Source organism: Paramisgurnus dabryanus, chromosome 2 (assembly GCF_030506205.2).
Source record: "Paramisgurnus dabryanus chromosome 2, PD_genome_1.1, whole genome shotgun sequence".
NCBI lineage: Eukaryota > Metazoa > Chordata > Actinopteri > Cypriniformes > Cobitidae > Paramisgurnus > Paramisgurnus dabryanus.
In genome coordinates, this window is record NC_133338.1 from 36,648,053 (window position 1) to 36,668,509 (window position 20,457).

The window sequence follows — 20,457 nt, forward strand, 5'->3', positions numbered from 1 at the left end:
AGGCAGGACTTGTAAGGATATGACCACATAAGTCCAATTTTGGCATCTTTACACTGGCTACCAGTTAAATATCGCATACAATTTAATATATTACTAATCACCTACAAAGCCTTAAATGGCCTAGCACCCTCGTATATTAAAGAATTACTATCAGAATAAAATCCATCATGTACACTGCGATCACAAAATTCTGGCACCTTAATTATCCCTAAAGTATCAAAAGTGTCTAAAGGTGGTAGATCCTTTTTCTACTTAGCCCCAAAGCTCTGGAATGATTTACCAAATAATGTTCGAGTATCAGACACAGTCGATCAATTTAAATCTAAACTTAAGACATTCTTCTTTAACAAAGCATTCACATAAAATGTCCAGTAAATGTACTTATCCCGCAATAGTTAGTTTGTCCAGAACAAAGCATTCACATAACTCATCTGGGTAATATACTTATGCCGCAATAGTAGACCCCTGGAGAGTCCGCCACCATTGGCTTAACTTAATACCTTACTGTATACGTTACATTATTACTACGCTCACTTTTCTATGCTTTTTCCTACATCTATTAATGTAAAGCTGCTTTGAAACAATTAACAATTGTGAAAAGCACTATATAAATAAAATTGAATTGAATTGGATAGCCCGATGGCCCGGGGCAAACTTGAATGATACCCAAAAGTTTATCATTTGCATATACGTTTTAGCCATTCCCAATTAACATATTTAAGCAAAAAAGATGCGCAACAGATTTCAGTGCTCTACTTTCACACTGTTTAAGACGTTTTGTGTGAGTGCATCCGAAGTGCGTACCCATCAATCTGCATCTCAGAGTTTAGACAGCGCAGATACTGGATTTATGTTTCCTTGAGACTTTAAATCCTGATAATTTACTCACCCCCATCTCTTCCAAGATGTTTATGTCTTTCTTTCTTCAGTCAAAAAGAAATTAACTTTGTTGAGGAAAACACTCCAGGATTATTCTTCATTATTCTCCCTTTGAAGCTGCATTGAAAGTGCAATATTAAACTGCATTGAAACTGTAAACACTAAACTCCACTATATGGGGAAAATCCTGAAATCCTTTTTAAACTTAATTTCATTTTGAATAAACAAAGAAAGACAAAAACATCTTGGATGACATGGGGGTGAGTAAATTATCCAAATTTCTTTTATGAAAGTGGAGTAATCCTTCTCTAATCACACAGGAAGTACTTGACCAAGACATGACAGCTCAAAATAATGTCTGCCACAGCCTTGAAAGCCAGTACGAAGCAAAATATAACTCCAAACAAACTCAGATTGGCTGAAGAATAGTCAACAGCTGGAGAGCCCTTGGGCCATGTCAAGCATATGAGGGCAAGTGCACACTTCATAATCTTACTGATGAAAGGACCAGACAATAAGAGAGACAGTTTGAAATCGAGCAAGCCAGAAAACAGATAAAAACGGGAAAATAAAGCATTGAAGGAAACAAAACAATGCCTACAGTATTACAGCAGACAAGCACCAGACAGAAACTAAAAAGAGGTATCACAAGAACTAGTTGGGGAATAACCAACACCTCTGTGAGTGACTTCAACTATGGACAAAATATTTCAAAGAGACTGTAAACAAACAAAAACCCAAGGAACCCAACCAAGACTTCCATCAAACTGCAAGATAAACAAACACACACTAAAATAAATTATTCGGTATGCATATGCCTCAAAAAGAGTAAGAACCTCACCAGGTTAAATGTCAAGTCTCCGGAGACGTCTTTTAAAGGTGAAGTGTGTATTTTTTAATGTTACAATGTTTTTCCCATTTAACATAATGTGCAGGGACAACTACTGTATTAGCAAGTTGTTTTACTGTTAGTTGACATCCAACAATGTAAAAATTGGAAACATGGCTGTCTGTTTCACATGTCTACTTCTGTCTCAGCCAATACTACCAGTTTAACGTGGTAATACAAATGCAAATGGGTACAATCTAAAACACATTCACTCATTCATTTTGCAATGTTTCAATATTAAACTGTAAAACCAAAAGTTTATGGATCTGGTTTAAGGTCAGAACATCAGTCCATTTTTATAATTGCTAATTTAATCGCAGAGCCCTCTGCTCTTACATTAACCTCAGAAAAAACATGTTTGACATAATGTGTGTATTTGTGTATGTCTGAAGTAGAATATAAATAGCTTGACAGAAGTTGTATTAGTTCTAGATATGAGGGGGTAATGAATTGTTTCAGGGCCCCCTCAAGCTCAAGGTTTTGCCCCAAAATAATAAACCCAATATGATTCTGAGTGTCTCTGATCTTTAAGCATAAGGTCTATATATAATAGAGTATAAATATAATAAATATTGAAAGAACTCAGAGGAAAAGAAAAGGCTAAATAAATGGCAAACGAGTGAATGATGGACTGAAGAGAGAAGGTCGGCAAACAATAAACACAATGAAAAATATATGAACTGTAGGACAATGAAAGAGAATCAAGGTGCAAAAATGCAGAGAAACAAATACAAAGAGAGTAATAAAAAATGAGAAGGAGACAGAACAGGAGTGAGAACATAAGAGAGATGAGCGATAAAAGCTTCTACCCCCCATAGTTTTGTGACACATTTGTCCCTGAACAGCTAGTCAACAATGACACAGGACCAAAGACAAAGTGACAGAACTAAAAGACAAAATCAGGATTCACGCCTATAAGTAAGAGACACAGAAGGAATCTTCAGACTTTTATGATGATTTGGCAGCTTCAGTAGCTCAAATGGTTGAGCTTGGGGACAGCTATGACAAAATAATGGGGTTGGTGGTGAAATGTACAGTATAAACAATATTTTCAATGCATACAGATAAAACAAATCTGTGAAATCTACTATTAGGAGTTGGAAGCATTTTTCAATTAGCCAAAATACAGTATATAGCAAAAATATTTGCCAAAATATATAACTAAAATAAACTGTGTATAATGTCTTAATTCTGTAGAAATCCATAGAGATTTTCGTCCACAGATTAGTGTGAGTCTGGGGATATAAACACACCTGTGCTGGGCATGAGATAAAAGAGCAGAGCTCACCTTGACGTTCTCTGGACAGTCATTGGAGCACAGGCCACTGAGCACTACAGAGAGAAAGAGATTAAAACAGAAAAAGTGAATTGTTACTTTGTCCAACACATCAGACCTTCAGATAAGACAACTTGATTGCAGTGTGTCACAGAGTCTTGCATGAAGTGTGCTGGTCCTTATCAAATCCACAGCCCAGTTTCTACTTCACTTCATCCGGCTAAAAACAGGAGGCAACATTACATGGTTGCCGTTCTCTTTTCCATCACCCTTCTCATATCACACATCACAGCAATGCTTGCTTCTGCACACCCTGTTCAGCCTGAAGAAAATTAATTGTGCAAAAAGTACTTTAAATTCCCGCTAATAGTGTGAAAAACAAGTCAGGCTTTTTTCGAGGCATAAACTGACTGTGCGTTAGAGAGTAGAGCATATGAAAGAGAAAGTAAAAAATCATTAATTGCTCATTAGAGGCGCACAAAGAACCATCTGTGTACATTTGCATCTGACTTTATCTAAATGCTGCATTAGATTTTTCATCCAGCAGTGACAGACAGCACTACTTAAAGACAGAGGGAATCAGAAAGTTCAGATGTTCCTCTCAGCGACGGCACGAAATTGATGGAAGTATACGTGAATTCTTCAAAAAGCAAATATATACAGACAGACAATTACATGATGCAAGCAGAAAAATATAAAACGAACAAGGAAATGAAAAAGTCTATGATGGAAGAACAAATGATGAAAGTGTTTCAATTATTCCGAAAGCTCGCCCTTTTGAAATTTCCAGATTTGGTTTGACAGACAAATGTTCTGCTAAAATTATTATAATCGTAAAGTCAAACGTGGCAAATGTGCTGAGGATCGAGAGAGAGGTGCAACATGAAGCCTGAAATCATCATTTTTATCCATGTCAGGTTTTTTTGTGTTGAGGGACAACAACAGAGATGAAGAGCAGCTTTCGCTGTCCTACATTAATGAGTGAACTGCAGTGCAGCATAAACCCCCTGCCACCATATGTGACCCAGTCTGTGAAACCTAGCTAAAGTCACTGTTAAGGTTACAATTATTAGGGCTGTGCAAAAATATCGATACAGCGAACTATCGTGATAATTTTTCCACGATAGTGTATCAATATTTCAATCTCTACTATCGATATGTTAAAAACCCATAAAATCCCTCTGTGTGCGTCAAACGACCTCCTCCGCCGCTGCTGTAGTTGTCGCTGTCCATTTGTCATATACGGCCATTTGGCCAATGTCTCAGAAGTTAGCGGGAGTGAGAAAATGGCAGAACATTTAAAAACACCTGCAGCTTTCAAAGCCGACGTGTGGAAGCACTCTGGCTTAAGAAAAAGTGTAATTCAGCTCTATTTTTTAAATTTTTGATAAAAAAGTATTGCAATTTATTGCAACATGCAACGTATTGTGATACATTGTATCATGGCACATGTATCGTGAGGCCCTTGCCAATACCCAGCCCTAACAATTATCTGCACAAAATCATCCTACAGTGCATAATGTAAAGTTTCTCATATTAAAGATTGAAATCAATATGAGATCAATGATTTCTGAAAAGCGAAATGTCATCCCAGCTAATCTGTACTTTATGATTGGCCTGAATACTTCTGACGTAAGCCGGAAATGTGATGCTTTGAGGATTAGCTCACAATGCGTTAATGTCGTCTTAACTACCTTATCAATACGAGACAAATCTGATCCAGAAAATGCAAATGACCAAAGCTGATCGATCAACTTTGCCAGCACGGCATGAGCAGAACGTAACAGATTGGTGAGGTAAGGATTACTTAAACATTAAAGCCATGTCTGCATTTGTGATCGTAAAAACGTCAAACAACAAGCGCCACTCTGCACTGCTTTAAACTTGCATTTGAATCATGATCAGTAGTAAAGTCTTTAAATATGAAAACATAGACTACTTTCAGGCTGTATGTCAGAAGCGGGCGGAATTATGAAAATGACCGTCGTGTCCATGTCAACCGGTGCAGGAAGTAAACTACTGCCTACAATCCGTGTGTTTGTTGTAGACCAAGAAAATAGATTTACGTTGGAAACGATAACTCGTATCATTGTTTACTTTGGGACTCATTAACATTTACAAATACACACTTACCCACCAAAGGAAATGTAAAATCGTGACTTCCAATTATTACATTGTCATATGTTACATTGTTATATGTAACATTGCTCTGGTGGTTATGTTAAGACATTTGACAGGTCAGGTGTGCGTTTATCGGAAAAAAGCATACCCATGGAAAGTTTCTTAACCAATCAGAATAAAGTATTGAACAGCCCTGGCCTGTGGTATAAGTAAGGATTAATTGACGACGGGCTGTTAAATTATTAGAAAAATAATGCACACCCGTGGGGGTGATGCGGCAATGACACGAAGCGGAGTTGTCGTTATACCTCGGGTGTGCATTATTTTTCAATAATTCAACGGCCTGGAGTCAATTATTCTGCTTATACCACGGTTACCACATCTCAAGACATCGATCACATCATATATTTAATAGGATTCATCCGGTTTTTTGTACTTAAATCGATATTATGAGTAGGACTATTTCTTCCGTGTCTCATCCAACGGTTCTTTTGCTTGTTCCAAAACGTCATTTTGAAGCTGGCAATGGAGGCTTAGTGGTTGATAGCATTCTAATGCAGTTATTAATGAAGTTATTCGAAAGAGAGCGAGAGCATCAGAGACATAGAGAGAGAAAGAAGGAAAGAAAGAGGGAGAGAGGGGCAGGCGAGCGAGCGAGGGAGAGAAAGAGGACGAGCGAGAGAGAGAGATTGTGTGAATGAGGCTACCTCCGTGCGTCTCTAAACAGCACTGTTATTGCCTCTGAAAATCGTCTGTCATGTTGTTTTGTTAGTCCGTTATTACTGTTAACTATGTGAAGTGATATGGAACTGAAATGTGGTCAAGAGAGCTGCCTGGAACTACGTTCGCCATGCATTTCCCAGAAAATAATTGCACACCTCCGAACGTTCATCAGCCAATCAGATTCAAGCATTCAACGGACCCGTAGTATAATCTTGTTTATTCTACCTATACAGATTTCACATAATATACTGTATGTATGTTATACTGCAGACACCTCTGACCTGTCTGAATTCTTGCAAATCTGTAAGGTGAGTGTTGTGAACTCATATTTAATGTTGTAGGATGGTATATAACATACGAATTGACACACACACACACACACACACACACACACACACACACACACACACACACACACACACAATGCATCTAGAAACATGTACACATAGTGCCAATTTCTGTGTTAATGACACGTTTCCAGCAGGGCTTGCACACAGTGCTGGACCAAGATATGTACGGTCATGACACTCTCCTGCTGTGTCCTTGTGTGTGTGCCGTCTGTGCGGCCCCCACCTTTGCCTGTTGAGCTCAAAATGTACAGCATAAAACTATTAAAAGACAGAAGGCCGAGTACATTTAAACATTTATGATGCGCTAAATCCAAATGAAATGCCATTTTGTGATCCAGTTGCATGAATAATGCGCATGTTTATTGCCAGTGCTTAGTCTAAGCCTTCATATAGAGATATGTCTCAGTGCTCATCTTTCTTCCTCCCTGCAGGCTTCTTTTGAAGATGCTGGAAACCTCTCCAGCACCACAAATTAAAATAATCACATGGCTACAGCGCTGTCATCAGGCATCTACGACAAACTGCACGGAATTCCAGAGCGTACACGCGGCGGAGAAGTGGACAATTGAAAAAATAATTCAATCGTTTTTGAAGGTTCATACATCATGATGGCATCTCTGTGACATTATTAGGCATTATGAACAATTTCCTGAAATGAATGTGCCATTGCAAGATGGATGTTTGGCATGATTCTTTCTGAACACCTTAAATGTTATTTTGTCTTGTGGTGACCAAAGAAATGGATGCAAATCAAATTTACAGGCTGCCTGCTATTGTGTGATAAGAGTTGTTCTCAAAACAGCGGAGAAATCTGGCAAGTAAATGTGTCGGGAGTTTGTAGCAACACTATAAAGGCTTTGGTGTGATGGCTGTGAAATTGGACATGTGCTGTGCTCCACACCACTAAACCAGACGCTGCTGTGACTGTCTCACGTCATTCCTAACAGCCGCTTAACACAGACAAAAGACCCACACATCATTACACTATTAGCAGTGCTAGGGTACTTCATATGCAGGACTAATGTCTGTCACTCCTTATCGAGTCCATTAAAGTGCTATCAGGTGCTTTTAAGTTGTGAGATCAAAGCCTGATTTTGTGAAATTGAATCTGCAAGCTAGATGGTTTAAACACCACGATAGTAGCACAGTGCTGTGGTGATACTCTATGGACAGCTTTATGATTGGCTCTCAGTCTCTACTGAAGTTAGGCAGTGATTACTGTAACCAGCATCATTCAGAGTGCCAACCACCAAATCGCTTTACACACAAATGATAAATGAAACATTTAAAGGGATAGTTCAACCAAAAAGACTTCCCAAAAAATTTACTCACCCTCATGTTAGAACAAACCTGTTTAAATTTCATTGTTCTGATGAACACACTGGAAGATATTTGAGGAATGTTTGTACCCAAATTGATCAGAAGCCTCATTGACATCCATAGTCGGAAAAAAAACAATACTATGGGGTTGCTGATTGGTTAGGTTATAAACATATAACAAAATATCTTCCATTTTGTTCATCAGAACAAATACATTTATACAGGTTTGTAACAACATGAGAGTGAGTAAATGATGACAGAATTTTCATTTTTAGGTATACTGTCCCTTTAAGATGGGGCAATGAGGAAAACCCACACAAACACAGTATGTGGAGTTACCAGACCAGCTAGACTTTAAAGGAATAGTCAATTTTCTTAAAAAAATCCAGATAATTTACTCACCACCATGTCATCCAAAATGTTGATGTCTTTCTTTGTTCAGTCAAGAAGAAATTATGTTTTTTGAGGAAAACATTCCAGGATTTTTCTCATTTTAATGGACTTTAATGGACCCCAACAGTTTTAATGCAGTTTAAAATTGCAGTTTCAATTGACTCTAATTGATCCCAAATGAGGCCTAAGGGTCTTATCAAGCAAAACAATTGTCATTTTTGACTAGAAAAAGAAAAAAAATATGCAATTTTAAAACAGAACTTCTTCCTCCGGTCGTGTGACGCGCCAGCGTGACCTCATGTAATACGTCATCACGTCAAGAGGTCACGGATAACGAATGCAAAACTACGCACCAGAGTGGAGTAAGAGGACTGTTCTGACGTTGTTGTATGTGAAATGATGATAATTAATGTCTTTGTGTCAGTTTATTGTTTAAAACGGTCTGCAAATGTGCGTTTCATATATGTAACACGTGACCTTACGCCATCATTATGCAATTACGTGAGGTCACGCTCGCGCGTCACACAAACGGAGGAAGAAGAGAAGTTGATGTATAAAACTGCATATTTTTTATTTTCTTGCCAAAAACGACAATCGTTTCGCTAGATAAGACCCTTATGCCTCGTTTGGGATCGTTAAGAGTCCTTTGAAACTGCAATTTTAAACTGCTTTAAAACTGTTAAGTGTTGGGGTCCATTAAAGTCCATTAAAATTAGAAAAATCCTGTAATGTTTTCCTCAAAAAACATAATTTCTTCTCGACTGAACAAAGAAAGACATCAACATTTTGGATGACATGATGGTAAGTAAATTATCTGGATTTTTTTTAAAGAAAATTGACTAATCATTTAACTAAAAGTGGTCTTATCAGTTCTACTCAGTGGCAGGTGAGAGTGTTAGCGTGCTTTTATGATACACTGAGCTATGATGCTTACAGTATGTGGGTGATGCAGGTTTAGCTCAGAACCATTCCTTCATTTACTTATTTTTTTCTACTTCTCTCTACATCTTTCTATCTACCATTTCAGTCAACTGAACATACTCAAAGTCATTCATAACATTGGAGGCACATCTAAATAGGCTTCGTATACAAGCACAGTTTAAACGTTTATGGGGGGGGGGTCTTGGTTTTCAAAATGACAGATATCAGAGAGGCAAAGAAACGTGAAGCAGACTGAACAAAGCGCGCAGATGTTCCTCATTGCGGCTCATCTGCATTCTAATAAATGAACGGGAATGCAATCAGCTGCCATAGTTCTCCCCCTGTGTATATAGCCAACACACACTGATTCACCCATGCACACCGTAAACACACACTCGAACCGGAGTCTGTGTGTGTTTAGGACATGCAATCACAGGAAATTACACCACCTGGCCTCTCCCCTTCTCTTTCGCTGGGAGCATTCATTCTGACTTCCTTTTGCGTTTTAAATTTAGTTGCAGCTCGGAGGCAAAAAGTGGGGGGAAAGTATAAGTATGTGCGTTTCTGCATAAGCATTTATGAGATTGATGGAAAGGGGGCAAGTGGGTGGGTAATACATATGGCACAAGATAAAAGTGCTGCAACACATACCAATATGGAATCACGTATTACGTGTCTGCGATAAGACTCATTTCTTGTTCAGATTTATGTTAAAAAGCATATGGCCTTGAGGACTTGGCATCATAGAATGGAGCTAAGCTGTTTATTTACTCCTCTGAGGATGATATGTGAAATAACTAAGGGCATCCCCAGTAATATATAAACCATTGAGTGGGAAGAGAATTGTAATAGGATATGGCGTACATAACCACAATTCCTCTGGAGTGGAGTAAAACGGGCAAGCTGATGTATACAGCATCACACACTTTGCCCTAGTGGACAGTGGAAAGTGCAGTTGGTCCTGTGTTCATAAACTACTTTTACAGTTTGGTAAATATAGAGGACAACTTCTATATTTTGGGCTGTCAGATGATATTTCAGTATGATGGGCAATGGGTCCTTTGAAGCCATTAGACTGACTGTCTAAAGAAAATACCTTCTCAGAGCAATTTCAGACACACGATTAAAAAGATCTTGGATTTCATGGTTTCTGTGGCCTTTAAATACTAAACTGGTGCTTCTATATGTTTAAATGCAGTTAGGCATAAAAGCACATCATGTGGACCACACCACAAACAAAATGGTCCCTTGCTGTTACTGGGGCAATAAAAATTTCCTACTTTTTTCCATTTAGATGTGATATGTATACATGTGTACCTTTTAGGTACTAATATGCATTCTTTGGTACCAGTATGTACCTCTTAAATATTAATATGAACTCTTTAGGTGCAAAGGTGTACTTTTTGAAGGGTACTGTCCCAATGACAGCTAGGGACCATTTTTAACCACTTTTTTCTGAAACTATAGTAAAGACATGGGCTGGATATTGCTAAGGTCAAATTTATACTTCTGCGTTGTGTATTGTGTAGCCTATGCATAGATGCGTACCCAATCCTGGTCCTCGTGTAACCCCCATTCCAGAATAAAGGTATAACAAATAAACTCATGAAGTACAGCAAGTTTTATTACAAGAGCTTGAATAAATTATTATAGTATATAAGAAATCAATTTAAAGGGAAAGTTGACCCAAAAATGAAAATTCTGTCATTATTTTCATATCCTCATGATGTTCTAAACCTGTATGAATTTCTTTTTTTGATAAACACAAAAAAATCTTGATAAATAATAGTAAGCACACAGCTGATTGTTTCATTTTAAGAGTAGGAAAACAAATATTATGGAAGTATTGTGATAAATGATGAAGAAGATATTTTGATAAATAATGGTAAGCACACGGTTAATGGTACCCATTGAATTCAATAGTATTTGTTTTTCTACTATGAAAGTCAATGGTTACAATCAGCTGTGTGCTATACCATCATTTATCCAAATATATAATTAAGAACAACATGTGGATAAAAAAGTATCATTTTTGGGGAACTATCCCTTTAAAGGGACACTCCACTTTTTTAAAAAAAATAGGCTTTTTTTCCAGCCTCCTTAGAGTTAAACATTTGATTTTTACCGTTTTGGAATCCATTCAACTGATCTCCAGGTCTGGCTGTACCACTTTTAGCATAGCTTAGCATAATCCATTTAATCGGAATAGACCATTAGCATTGCACAAAAAAATAACCAAAGAGTTTCTTCCTATTTAAAACTTGACTCTTCTGTAGTTGCATCGTGTACTAAGACCGACGGAAAATTAAAAGTAGCGATTTTCTAGGTGATATGACTAGAAACTATACTCTCATTCTCGCGTAATAATCAAGGACTTTGCTGCTGTAATATAGCTGCAGCAGGCATAGTGATATTGCACGAAAATAGTCCCCTTGGTTACTTTCAATAGCAGGGGACTATTTTCAGGCGATGTGTAATATCACTACGCCTGCTGCAGCCATGTTACAGCAGCAAAGTCCTTGATTATTATGCCAGTTTAAGAGTATAGTTCCTAGCCATATTGCCTAGAAAATCACAACTTTTAATTTTCTGTTGGTCTTAGTACACGATGTAACTACAGAGAGTCAAGAGTCAAGTTTTAAATAGGAAGAATATCGAAACTCTTTGGTTATTTTTTAGCACAATGCTAATGGTCTAATCAGATTCAATGGATGATGCTAAGCTATGCTAAAAGTGGTACCAGCAGGGAACTCTAGGGAAGCTGGAAAATGAGCATATTTTCAAAAAAATGGAGTGTCCCTTTAATCATTTACATATATAGAGGCATAAAATGCTTTCAACTTTGTAACTGCAGGAAACTACCCACAATGCCACTTTATTTATTACTCTCCAAGACATCCTAGGTCACAGCACTCTCATTAAACACTAGATCTGCAAGAAAGGGAAAAAGAGTACCCACTAATAAGCAAGTGAATGAGAGGTTTAGTGACTCTAGGTCATTTTCATGCTTTTTTAATCTGACACTGATAGAATGATTCTCACATGCTGTTACATTGAGAAAGCTAATCTGTGTGCTTGAGAAGGAGGAGGTGAAGCGAGAAAGGGCGCAAAAGAGAAAGAGTAAGGGGGAAAAGCTCTCTCTCTCTCCTTTAATTAAAACGCAGCAGGCAGGATTAAATGGCATCATGACTACTTTCTAGTGGACACATTTGGCTCTGGAAATGTCAACTCTCCAAATGTCAAAACCCGGCAGCTCGACGACCACTATGGCGTCTTTGTTGGGCCAACGCAGGTAAACAGCACAATAAAGAACACAGCACGTGAGCCCAAATAACTATGGCCCTCAGTTACCGACCCCTACGTTGAGGAACGCATAGTTGTCTGATTCACTTCAAAGCAAATGCAACTTGCAATGGAATACTGCTATAAAGGAAGAGCTCAACAATAAGTATGGCTTGATGGCCCACGGCCAGTTTGAGAGCGTTTCAGGGAGATGACAGAATGAGTATTATCTAGGGGCTAGATTTGTCCCAAATTGCAAAAATAATGTGGAAGAAGTTTGTTTTGAAGTGGCTTAAAAATGACAAAAACACTACATAAAAAATAATAATGTCATGAATTGTCAAATAAAAAGTGAAAAATATTATTTTTCATTTCAAACATTTTATAAAATATAGAATTCTATTTCTTTTTAACATAAAATCTATTTCTGAAAAACGATATTATTAATAATAAATATTATATATAATTTTATGTTGGGGCCAGTGAAAATAGTAATCTAAACTGGTCTATCCCAGCCTGCAAAAAAATAAATCATTATTGTTGAGTGTTGAAAGGGTTTAGATTACAGAAAGATGGAAATAAATTGCAGTATGAAAGCAACAAAACAGACCTGAGCTGTGTCACTCATACACAAATCTCGTACTCACCAATCACTTTCACAAAATATGCATCAGCCTCAAAGTTGTTCTTCAAAGCATGGATGATGAGCTCTTCCTTCCCTTCCACCTTGCTGAGCACGATCATATCTAATATACCCTGCAAATGAGAAATCAGACCTCAGTCACTTACAATGCATAAAGCCCTTTGAATCTCCCCTGTTTGACGAACACTTTCATATCCCTAATGGACTCTGCCAAGCTATTACGCTTCCTTATCAGCCCCTCTCTGCGGTCTATCGGTCTCGGTCTTAAGAACAGTGGTGTGCTGGGGTTCCTATACAGATAGCATCCTAATACCAATGCTAATGACGACTAGCTCTAATGCTAACAGAATGAGACATGCGCGTGCTGTTTGTTTAATGAGCCTTTAGCTCTATTAGTTATGTAAGCATGAGGGAATTTGAGGTAATTGGCTATATTGTGATTACGATGGGGAGAAGGTTGCGATACAGATGGGGAGAAAGGGCGAGGGAGGGAAGAGTGAATCACAAAGGCTAGGGGAGGGAAAGATGATGGCAAATTAAGATGCACATAAATGTGCATGTGTAGGCAGACGGGAGACGAGAGGCTTCAGGGTTATGGCATGGAGATGTCTGATGTCCTTGGGTGGCTGCAAAGAAATGAACAGACCTACACAGACACACAAATGCTTAAATTTGTATTAGATTTCATCAGTGTTTACTGCACTGTTATGTAGGAGGCGAACTGAATCTGAAACACCATAGCTAAAAATGGACAATAAATAGTCAATCCATTTTGTATTGCATTGTCTTTGCTGACTACACACAAACAAGTATGAGAAAGACACAGAGAAAAAAGAAAGAGGATGAGAGATGGATAAAATATAAAATAAAAAAGTCATGCTGGTGTCATTTTTTAGTCAAGGCAGCTTAAATGCCACCAGCTAGTATCAGCCCGGAAAAGCATTTGTTGGTAAAATACACACACATACAAAACCACTGGTGCAATATATATAGGTAGCTATTGTTTTAAGCCTTCTTATGTCTGTTTCTGAACATGACCAACCACCAAAGCCAAAGATATCTGTGTCTATGTCAATGCAAGAATGTGTAGAATTTATCCAGACATAACCAATCCGATCAAAGGACACTCACAAACCCAAAACCTATAACAAACCCTGAGTACTTAGTGATAAACACAGTTTATAGAAAGGAGAAATTAGGGATGCACCGATACCACTTTTTTGAAATATGAGTACGAGTACGAGTACTTGCATTTCAGTACTTGCCGATACCAATACAGAGTACTTAATAAAAAAAAACATGATTTAAATTTACAGGTAACAGCTTTAGTCATATAATTTAACAAAAAAACAAGGGACTAGTTTTCCAGTTTGTTGTAAACTCTGCCTCTTTGGACAACACAAGAGGCATTAACCCCGTACACGCCGCTCAAATATAGACATTTCTCAGACCGTGGTATCGATCCCAGATATCGGGGGACTTTTAACGAGTACTTTAGAAAATGTGGTATCGAGGCCAATACCCGATACCAGTATCGGTATCAGTGCATCCCTAGGAGAAATTAAGTTGTCTGTTTGAATTATGAAGAGTAGAACACATCAAAAAATATAAGGTAAGAGTAAGTAAACACCAATACTCATGAACAGAACCAGAAAAAGAACTTAACACATTTAAAAATGAACAAATAAAAAAATGTAAAGAAAAAGAGAATGCATCAGAAGAAATGGACAGTTTGATTTGGTACATGTGGCCAATTTTTACAAAATTTGAATGGGCAGTACATTTAATTTCATTCAGAGGTAAAGTTGGGATGCCAACAAATTACCATACCAATACAAAACTAGATAGTAAAGTTTGAAGACAAACTTTATGTTGGCTTGAGAAAGCGTAGCCTGAACGTTTAAAACGGTTTGACATAAGTTTAGTTTAGTAGGCTATCTGGCTGTTAGTATGTTTAAGTATGAAGGTAGCATGATTTACCATGAAGCTAGCATGATGTTAGCATGATTAGCATGAAGCTAGCATGATGCTAGCATGATTTACCATGAAGCTAGCATGATGTTAGCATGATTAGCATGAAGCTAGCATGATGCTAGCATGATTAGCATGAAGCTAGCATGATGCTAGCATGATTAGCATGAAGCTAGCATGATGCTAGCATGAAGCTAGCATAATGCTAGCATGATTAGCATGAAGCTAGCATGATTAGCATGAAGCTAGCATGATTAGCATGAAGCTAGTATGATGCTAGCATGATTAGCATGAAGCTAGCATGATGCTAGCCTGATTAGCATGAAGCTAGCATGATGCTAGCATGATTAGCATGAAGCTAGCATGATGTTAGCATGATTAGCATGAAGCTAGCATGAAGCTAGCATGATTAGCATGAAGCTAGCATGATGCTAACATGATTAGCATGAAGCTAGCATGATGCTAGCATGATAAGCATGAAGCTAGCATGATGTTAGCATGATTAGCATGAAGCTAGCATGAAGTTAGCATAATTAGCATGAAGCTAGCATGAAGTTAGCATGATTAGCATGAAGCTAGCATGATGTTAGCATGATTAACATGAAGCTAGCATGAAGCTAGCATTATTAGCAGGAAGCTAGCATGAAGCTAACATTTATTGCGTTGCTAGGGTACTAAGTTTGGTTGCTAGGGAGAAAATTGGCATCCCATAATGATCACCCTTCAAGCCACAAGTAAAACGGTCCAACCCCCGTGTCTCTACAATGTTCTGATGCGGAGATATAAGGCTTTGTTTATTCCGTTGCTAGGGTACTAAGTTTGGTTGCTAGGGAGAAAATTGGCATCCCATAATGATCACCCTTCAAGCCACAAGTAAAACGGTCCAACCCCCGTGTCTCTACAATGTTCTGATGCGGAGATATAAGGCTTTGTTTATTCCGTTGCTAGGGTACTAAGTTTGGTTGCTAGGGAGAAAATTGGCATCCCATAATGATCACCCTTCAAGCCACAAGTAAAACGGTCCAACCCCCGTGTCTCTACAATGTTCTGATGCGGAGATATAAGGCTTTGTTTATTCCGTTGCTAGGGTACTAAGTTTGGTTGCTAGGGAGAAAATTGGCATCCCATAATGATCACACTTCAAGCCACAAGTAAAACGGTCCAACCCCCGTGTCTCTATGATGTTCTGAAGCGGAGATATAAGGCTTTGTTTATTCCGTTGCTAGGGTACTAAGTTTGGTTGCTAGGGAGAAAATTGGCATCCCATAATGATTACACGTCAAACCACAAGAAAAACGGTCCAACCCCTGTGTCTCTACGATGTTCAGATCCAGAGATATAAGGCTTTGTTTATTATGTTGCTAGGGTCTTCATATTTTGTTGCTAGGGGCGTGGCTTAATACCTCAATAAGAATCCTAAGAGACTGATTGGATGCCTGAGTAAAATGAGCCCACCCCTATGTCTCTATGACACTCTGGTGCAAAGATATCCATCTGGGCTTTTTATAATGGTAGTCTATGGGAGATGTTGCTAGGGTACCCAAAATTGTTGCTAGGGGCGTGGCTTAATAGCTCTGGGGTGATCCTAAGAGACTGATTGGATGCTTGAGTAAAATGAGCCCACCCCCATGTCTCTAAGACCCTCTAAAGTGAAGATATTCCATCTGGGACGCTTTTATTCCCTTTTATGGGCATGTTTCCTGCCCCATTATAAGTCAATGGGAAATTTTGGGGGCCTCTTACACCCCAGGGGTACAGCTTACACCCCATTGTGAGGTATGTTCTTACACAGCCTGTCAGCCTCCTTAAATGTGGTAAGCCACAAGTTTCTACAAGTTTCTCACTCGCAGCTTTGACCCGTCAAAGTTTGTCTCAATGTTAAGTCAATGGAAATTTTGGGGTGTTTCAGCGCCCCGTTTAGGAATTCGGAAGGTCCCATCAGTTAGAAAAGATATAGCACACCTCGTCAGATCAGACCGAAAGTCTGTCCAAAGTTTGATGGCTGTAGCTTGAAAGCTCTAGGACGAGTTAGAGTTAGAAATTTTAGTCTCAGAAGAAAAGAAGAGGGAATAATAATAAGTTTAAGTGCAACAACAGTATGTTGGCTTTCTCAAGCCAACATAATGAGTTTTATGAAAAAACAGAATATATACAGTGGGGTCTGCGAACGCATTTTAAATCTGGGATTTGTAATTTAATTGCATCCTGGAAACATTTTAAAATTAGACAAAGAAATGTTATGACAGTGAGGAAGATATATTAAATATATTTGTCCTAAGATTTCTAGGTCAAATAAACATTCAGTATAGATGGAAAGACAAATAGATTGACAGTGAGACAAACAGATACATCAGTGATGGGAAATGTAGACCGTGTAGTTCTCCACACGTTCAATGTCAAAAGAGGACAGGGTGTGTGTCGCACCACTGGGGCGATATTACAGTCAATATGAAGTAAATCAGATAAAAGCAAAAGATCAGTAATGCGGGGCACACAGACATCAGTGAGATGAGAAAAGAGTGATCGGTTGGAGAGAAATAGAGAAGAGATTGAAGTAGCGGTGCGGCTTCACTCTGTCGGCTTTAATTAAAATGCCAAAGGCAAGGGGAAAAGGCCAACACTTACGTCCTCATAGATGTCAAAAAAAGTGGCCACAACAGCCCTGGGGATGGCACTGAGATCTGACTGCTCCCAATGCACACGAAACATCCGGCCCAACTCGCCACAGTCTGCGGTACTACACGCCACGTTCTCCAAGAGGAACGCCTGCTGCTGTGCACTGCGGAGACAGAAAACCGGACAGAGATGAATGTTAATGGGAACAAAACTGGGCAAGACAATCCTAAAAAATGTGTGAAGACACCGTCATGTTGAATTTAACCATTGATAATTACGCTTGCAAGCATACAGCAGACCACTGAACTCCAATTAAAACCATGTCTGAGTATTAAACACTTCTTCATTCACATCAATCACACAAACACACACACACAAAATTCTTGGAGTGAACTTTACGATCCCCCGATACAAAAAGGAAATTAGGCAGAACCTATTCCTGCTCATAATTCAGGGCTCAGACTTGTGGGAGGAGGGAAAGTGTGGATCTTGGAGCCAACAGTGAATTATGAAATGAGATGCTTTTCTGCATTGCTCAACAACCCATCTGCCAACCCCCTACTTTATTCATAACCATTTATTCCTCTCTTTTTTTTCTTTTTTTTACTGCTATTTCTAGTTTAATATTTTGTATAATGCACTCCTCCAAACTACGCAAATTTTGACCTAAGTGTAAGCAACGCTATAAATAGATATTTTTTATCTTTGTTTCAGCAGAACATTTCGTTCTGCTGAAACAAAGATAAAAAATATCTATTTAAAGCGTTGCTTACACTTAGGTGAAAATTTGCGTAGTTTGGAGGAGTGCATGGGATGAGGCTCATCCCATCTGCACGGGATGGAGGAGTGCAGATGGGATGAGCCGAAAACATAAATGTGAATCTGGATAAATGCTGCCATAGTATCACAAAAGATACCGTGAGTTACCATACAACATTTTACTCATACCTTATAGAAAAAATGTGCTTACACTTACGCACAATGGGACAATACTTCTGATTCAAAAGCAGTAACGCAAAGCTCAGTTATGCAAAAAATCAGTATTGTATCAGGTCAGTTATACAATTAAAAGTAAAGTCAATTCTTAATTTTACGTAAAATCCAATATCCGCCGTGTTATTCTGTCATAATTTCTCCCTTTTTTCCCAAAAAGCGATAAACGCCAGTCCTCCTTATCTGCACAATGCAATAAATCCGCTCAACAAATCACAGCGCACCATTCCACACATTGTACACAACAATGGCAGTGCGTTGAATACACACAGAATCCTAGTTTTCACCTACTTTGTACTTCGTTATCAACAAACAAACAAAAACAAAATAATACTTTTGATGGCATTGATAAACCTGTGGTGGTTTTCTGTGGTGGGAAAGAAACGTAAGCCATCAAATTCTAATAATTTACGCGAGAGGCACTCGAGAGACAGAAAAATGCCGGCTGTTGCTTGTTCTCACACGACAGCATCAAGCTTCTGTCATGCTAATACATTGACCCCAGCGGATCTTATGAAAAACTTTCCATTATTTTACTCGAAGTCAATGAAAATCGAGCAGGACCAAAATACTTTATAGCTGATGGCTGTCAAAACAGTTTAGCGACGACATCCCAAGTATAACAGCAGCAATGACAGTGTTCATAAAGATGCAATTTGTATAATCCGCACCACTAGAGGGCGCCAGATCAAATCAATAACAATGACGTAGATTAATGATACTCTGAAGCAGCTTGGACTGATGGGATTTGTTGTGTGTCTTTAATTCAAACGCTGATGGCCATCAATCAGATGGGAACTAGAAATCATGTTACACATGAGGTAAAGTAATCAAGTTTTATAAATGTTGTGTTTGATGACATGGTTTTTTTCCCATTATGTAAGGTTTCATGTACTGTTCAAAATGCAATTGTTAGTCATAGATGTTCCAGTATTAGTCCAATACGATGGTTTGTTAACACAGCACAGAATTAAGTGTTCAGATGAACAAACTTACCATAAAAAAGCGAGTTGCCCGATAGATGCTATTACTTCCGCATTTGCCCACGACACTGTTGTCAGTAACAAAGGGTAGCGTAGATATTAACATCATTTACAGGCGACTGCACTGCCCCGTGTCACTGTTTAGGGCAGCAATTTTCTCATAATTTACAAGAAGTTGAAAACATAGACATTGTTAGTAATCAGCTGGACAAAAAAAAACGGACGGTTTTTGGATATTTTACTGCAAAAATTGTACCTTTAATATGACAAAGTAAGTGTTTTGATTAATGCCATTAATGTTTATTTCTTTTAATCAGTGTATATCATTAATCAACTAAATAAATATAACATGGCAAAGATAAATGCACATTTATATATTTATATATTGATTCAATAGATTTATAGCATTTTGAAAAAAAAACACATTATTGCATTTTGTGGAAAAATAATCAGTTTTTATAATAAATCTTTGAAAATCAAATATTGGATTAGTTTTTTTTTATGTTTTTATAACCTAAAGATGCTATGTGAAAGTTTGTAACAGAAAATAGTGGTTTTCATCTTGTCACTTTTTTGGTATAGAAAACACGTTTTTACCGAAATTAATCAAAATGGATTTATTGCGTTTTGGAACAAAACACTTCATATTATTCAGTACACACATAATCCATGTTTTATTTCAGCTGTTACATTTGTATGGAATTCCAGTATGAAAATTTCTTAATGTAAACAACACCTTGCAGATCCCAACTGGCTACAGTAGGTGTGAATCACATATTCCGGTGTTTTTATTCAACATACATACACAACTTCCTGGTAGCAAATGCAGTCTTTTTTGTTTAAAATTTATATTTAACTTTCCTGTTATCCGGTTTAGCTGTCTGGGCATTCTGCAAGGTGATGAGACTTCCTGTTTGGACTGAGCTGGTCAATCTGGAGCTTGCTTCACTAATCTGTGCATTTCACAGCCAAAGCTGCTGTGCACCTTTGCTGGATGCCTGACAGCGCAGGCCGATTTAGAGACATTGCCAAAGTCCCCTCACAGGATTAACCAACACCACACTCACACCAGCGCAAAGAACAGCTGCTTTACCACG

General features: G+C 38.2%; 1 protein-coding gene across 1 annotated transcript in view; it reads right to left on the minus strand.

The window, feature by feature from the left end:
* The window catches only part of itfg1 (integrin alpha FG-GAP repeat containing 1), a 194,730-nt gene that overhangs the window by 73,205 nt on the left and 101,068 nt on the right, over positions 1-20,457 (minus strand). Inside the window, exons 11-13 of the mRNA XM_065289315.2 lie at positions 17,394-17,547; positions 12,802-12,910; positions 3,057-3,100 (exon numbers count right to left, since the gene is read on the minus strand). Of these exons, the coding sequence (XP_065145387.1) occupies positions 3,057-3,100; positions 12,802-12,910; positions 17,394-17,547 (307 nt within the window). The remainder of the gene's footprint in view (positions 1-3,056; positions 3,101-12,801; positions 12,911-17,393; positions 17,548-20,457) is intronic.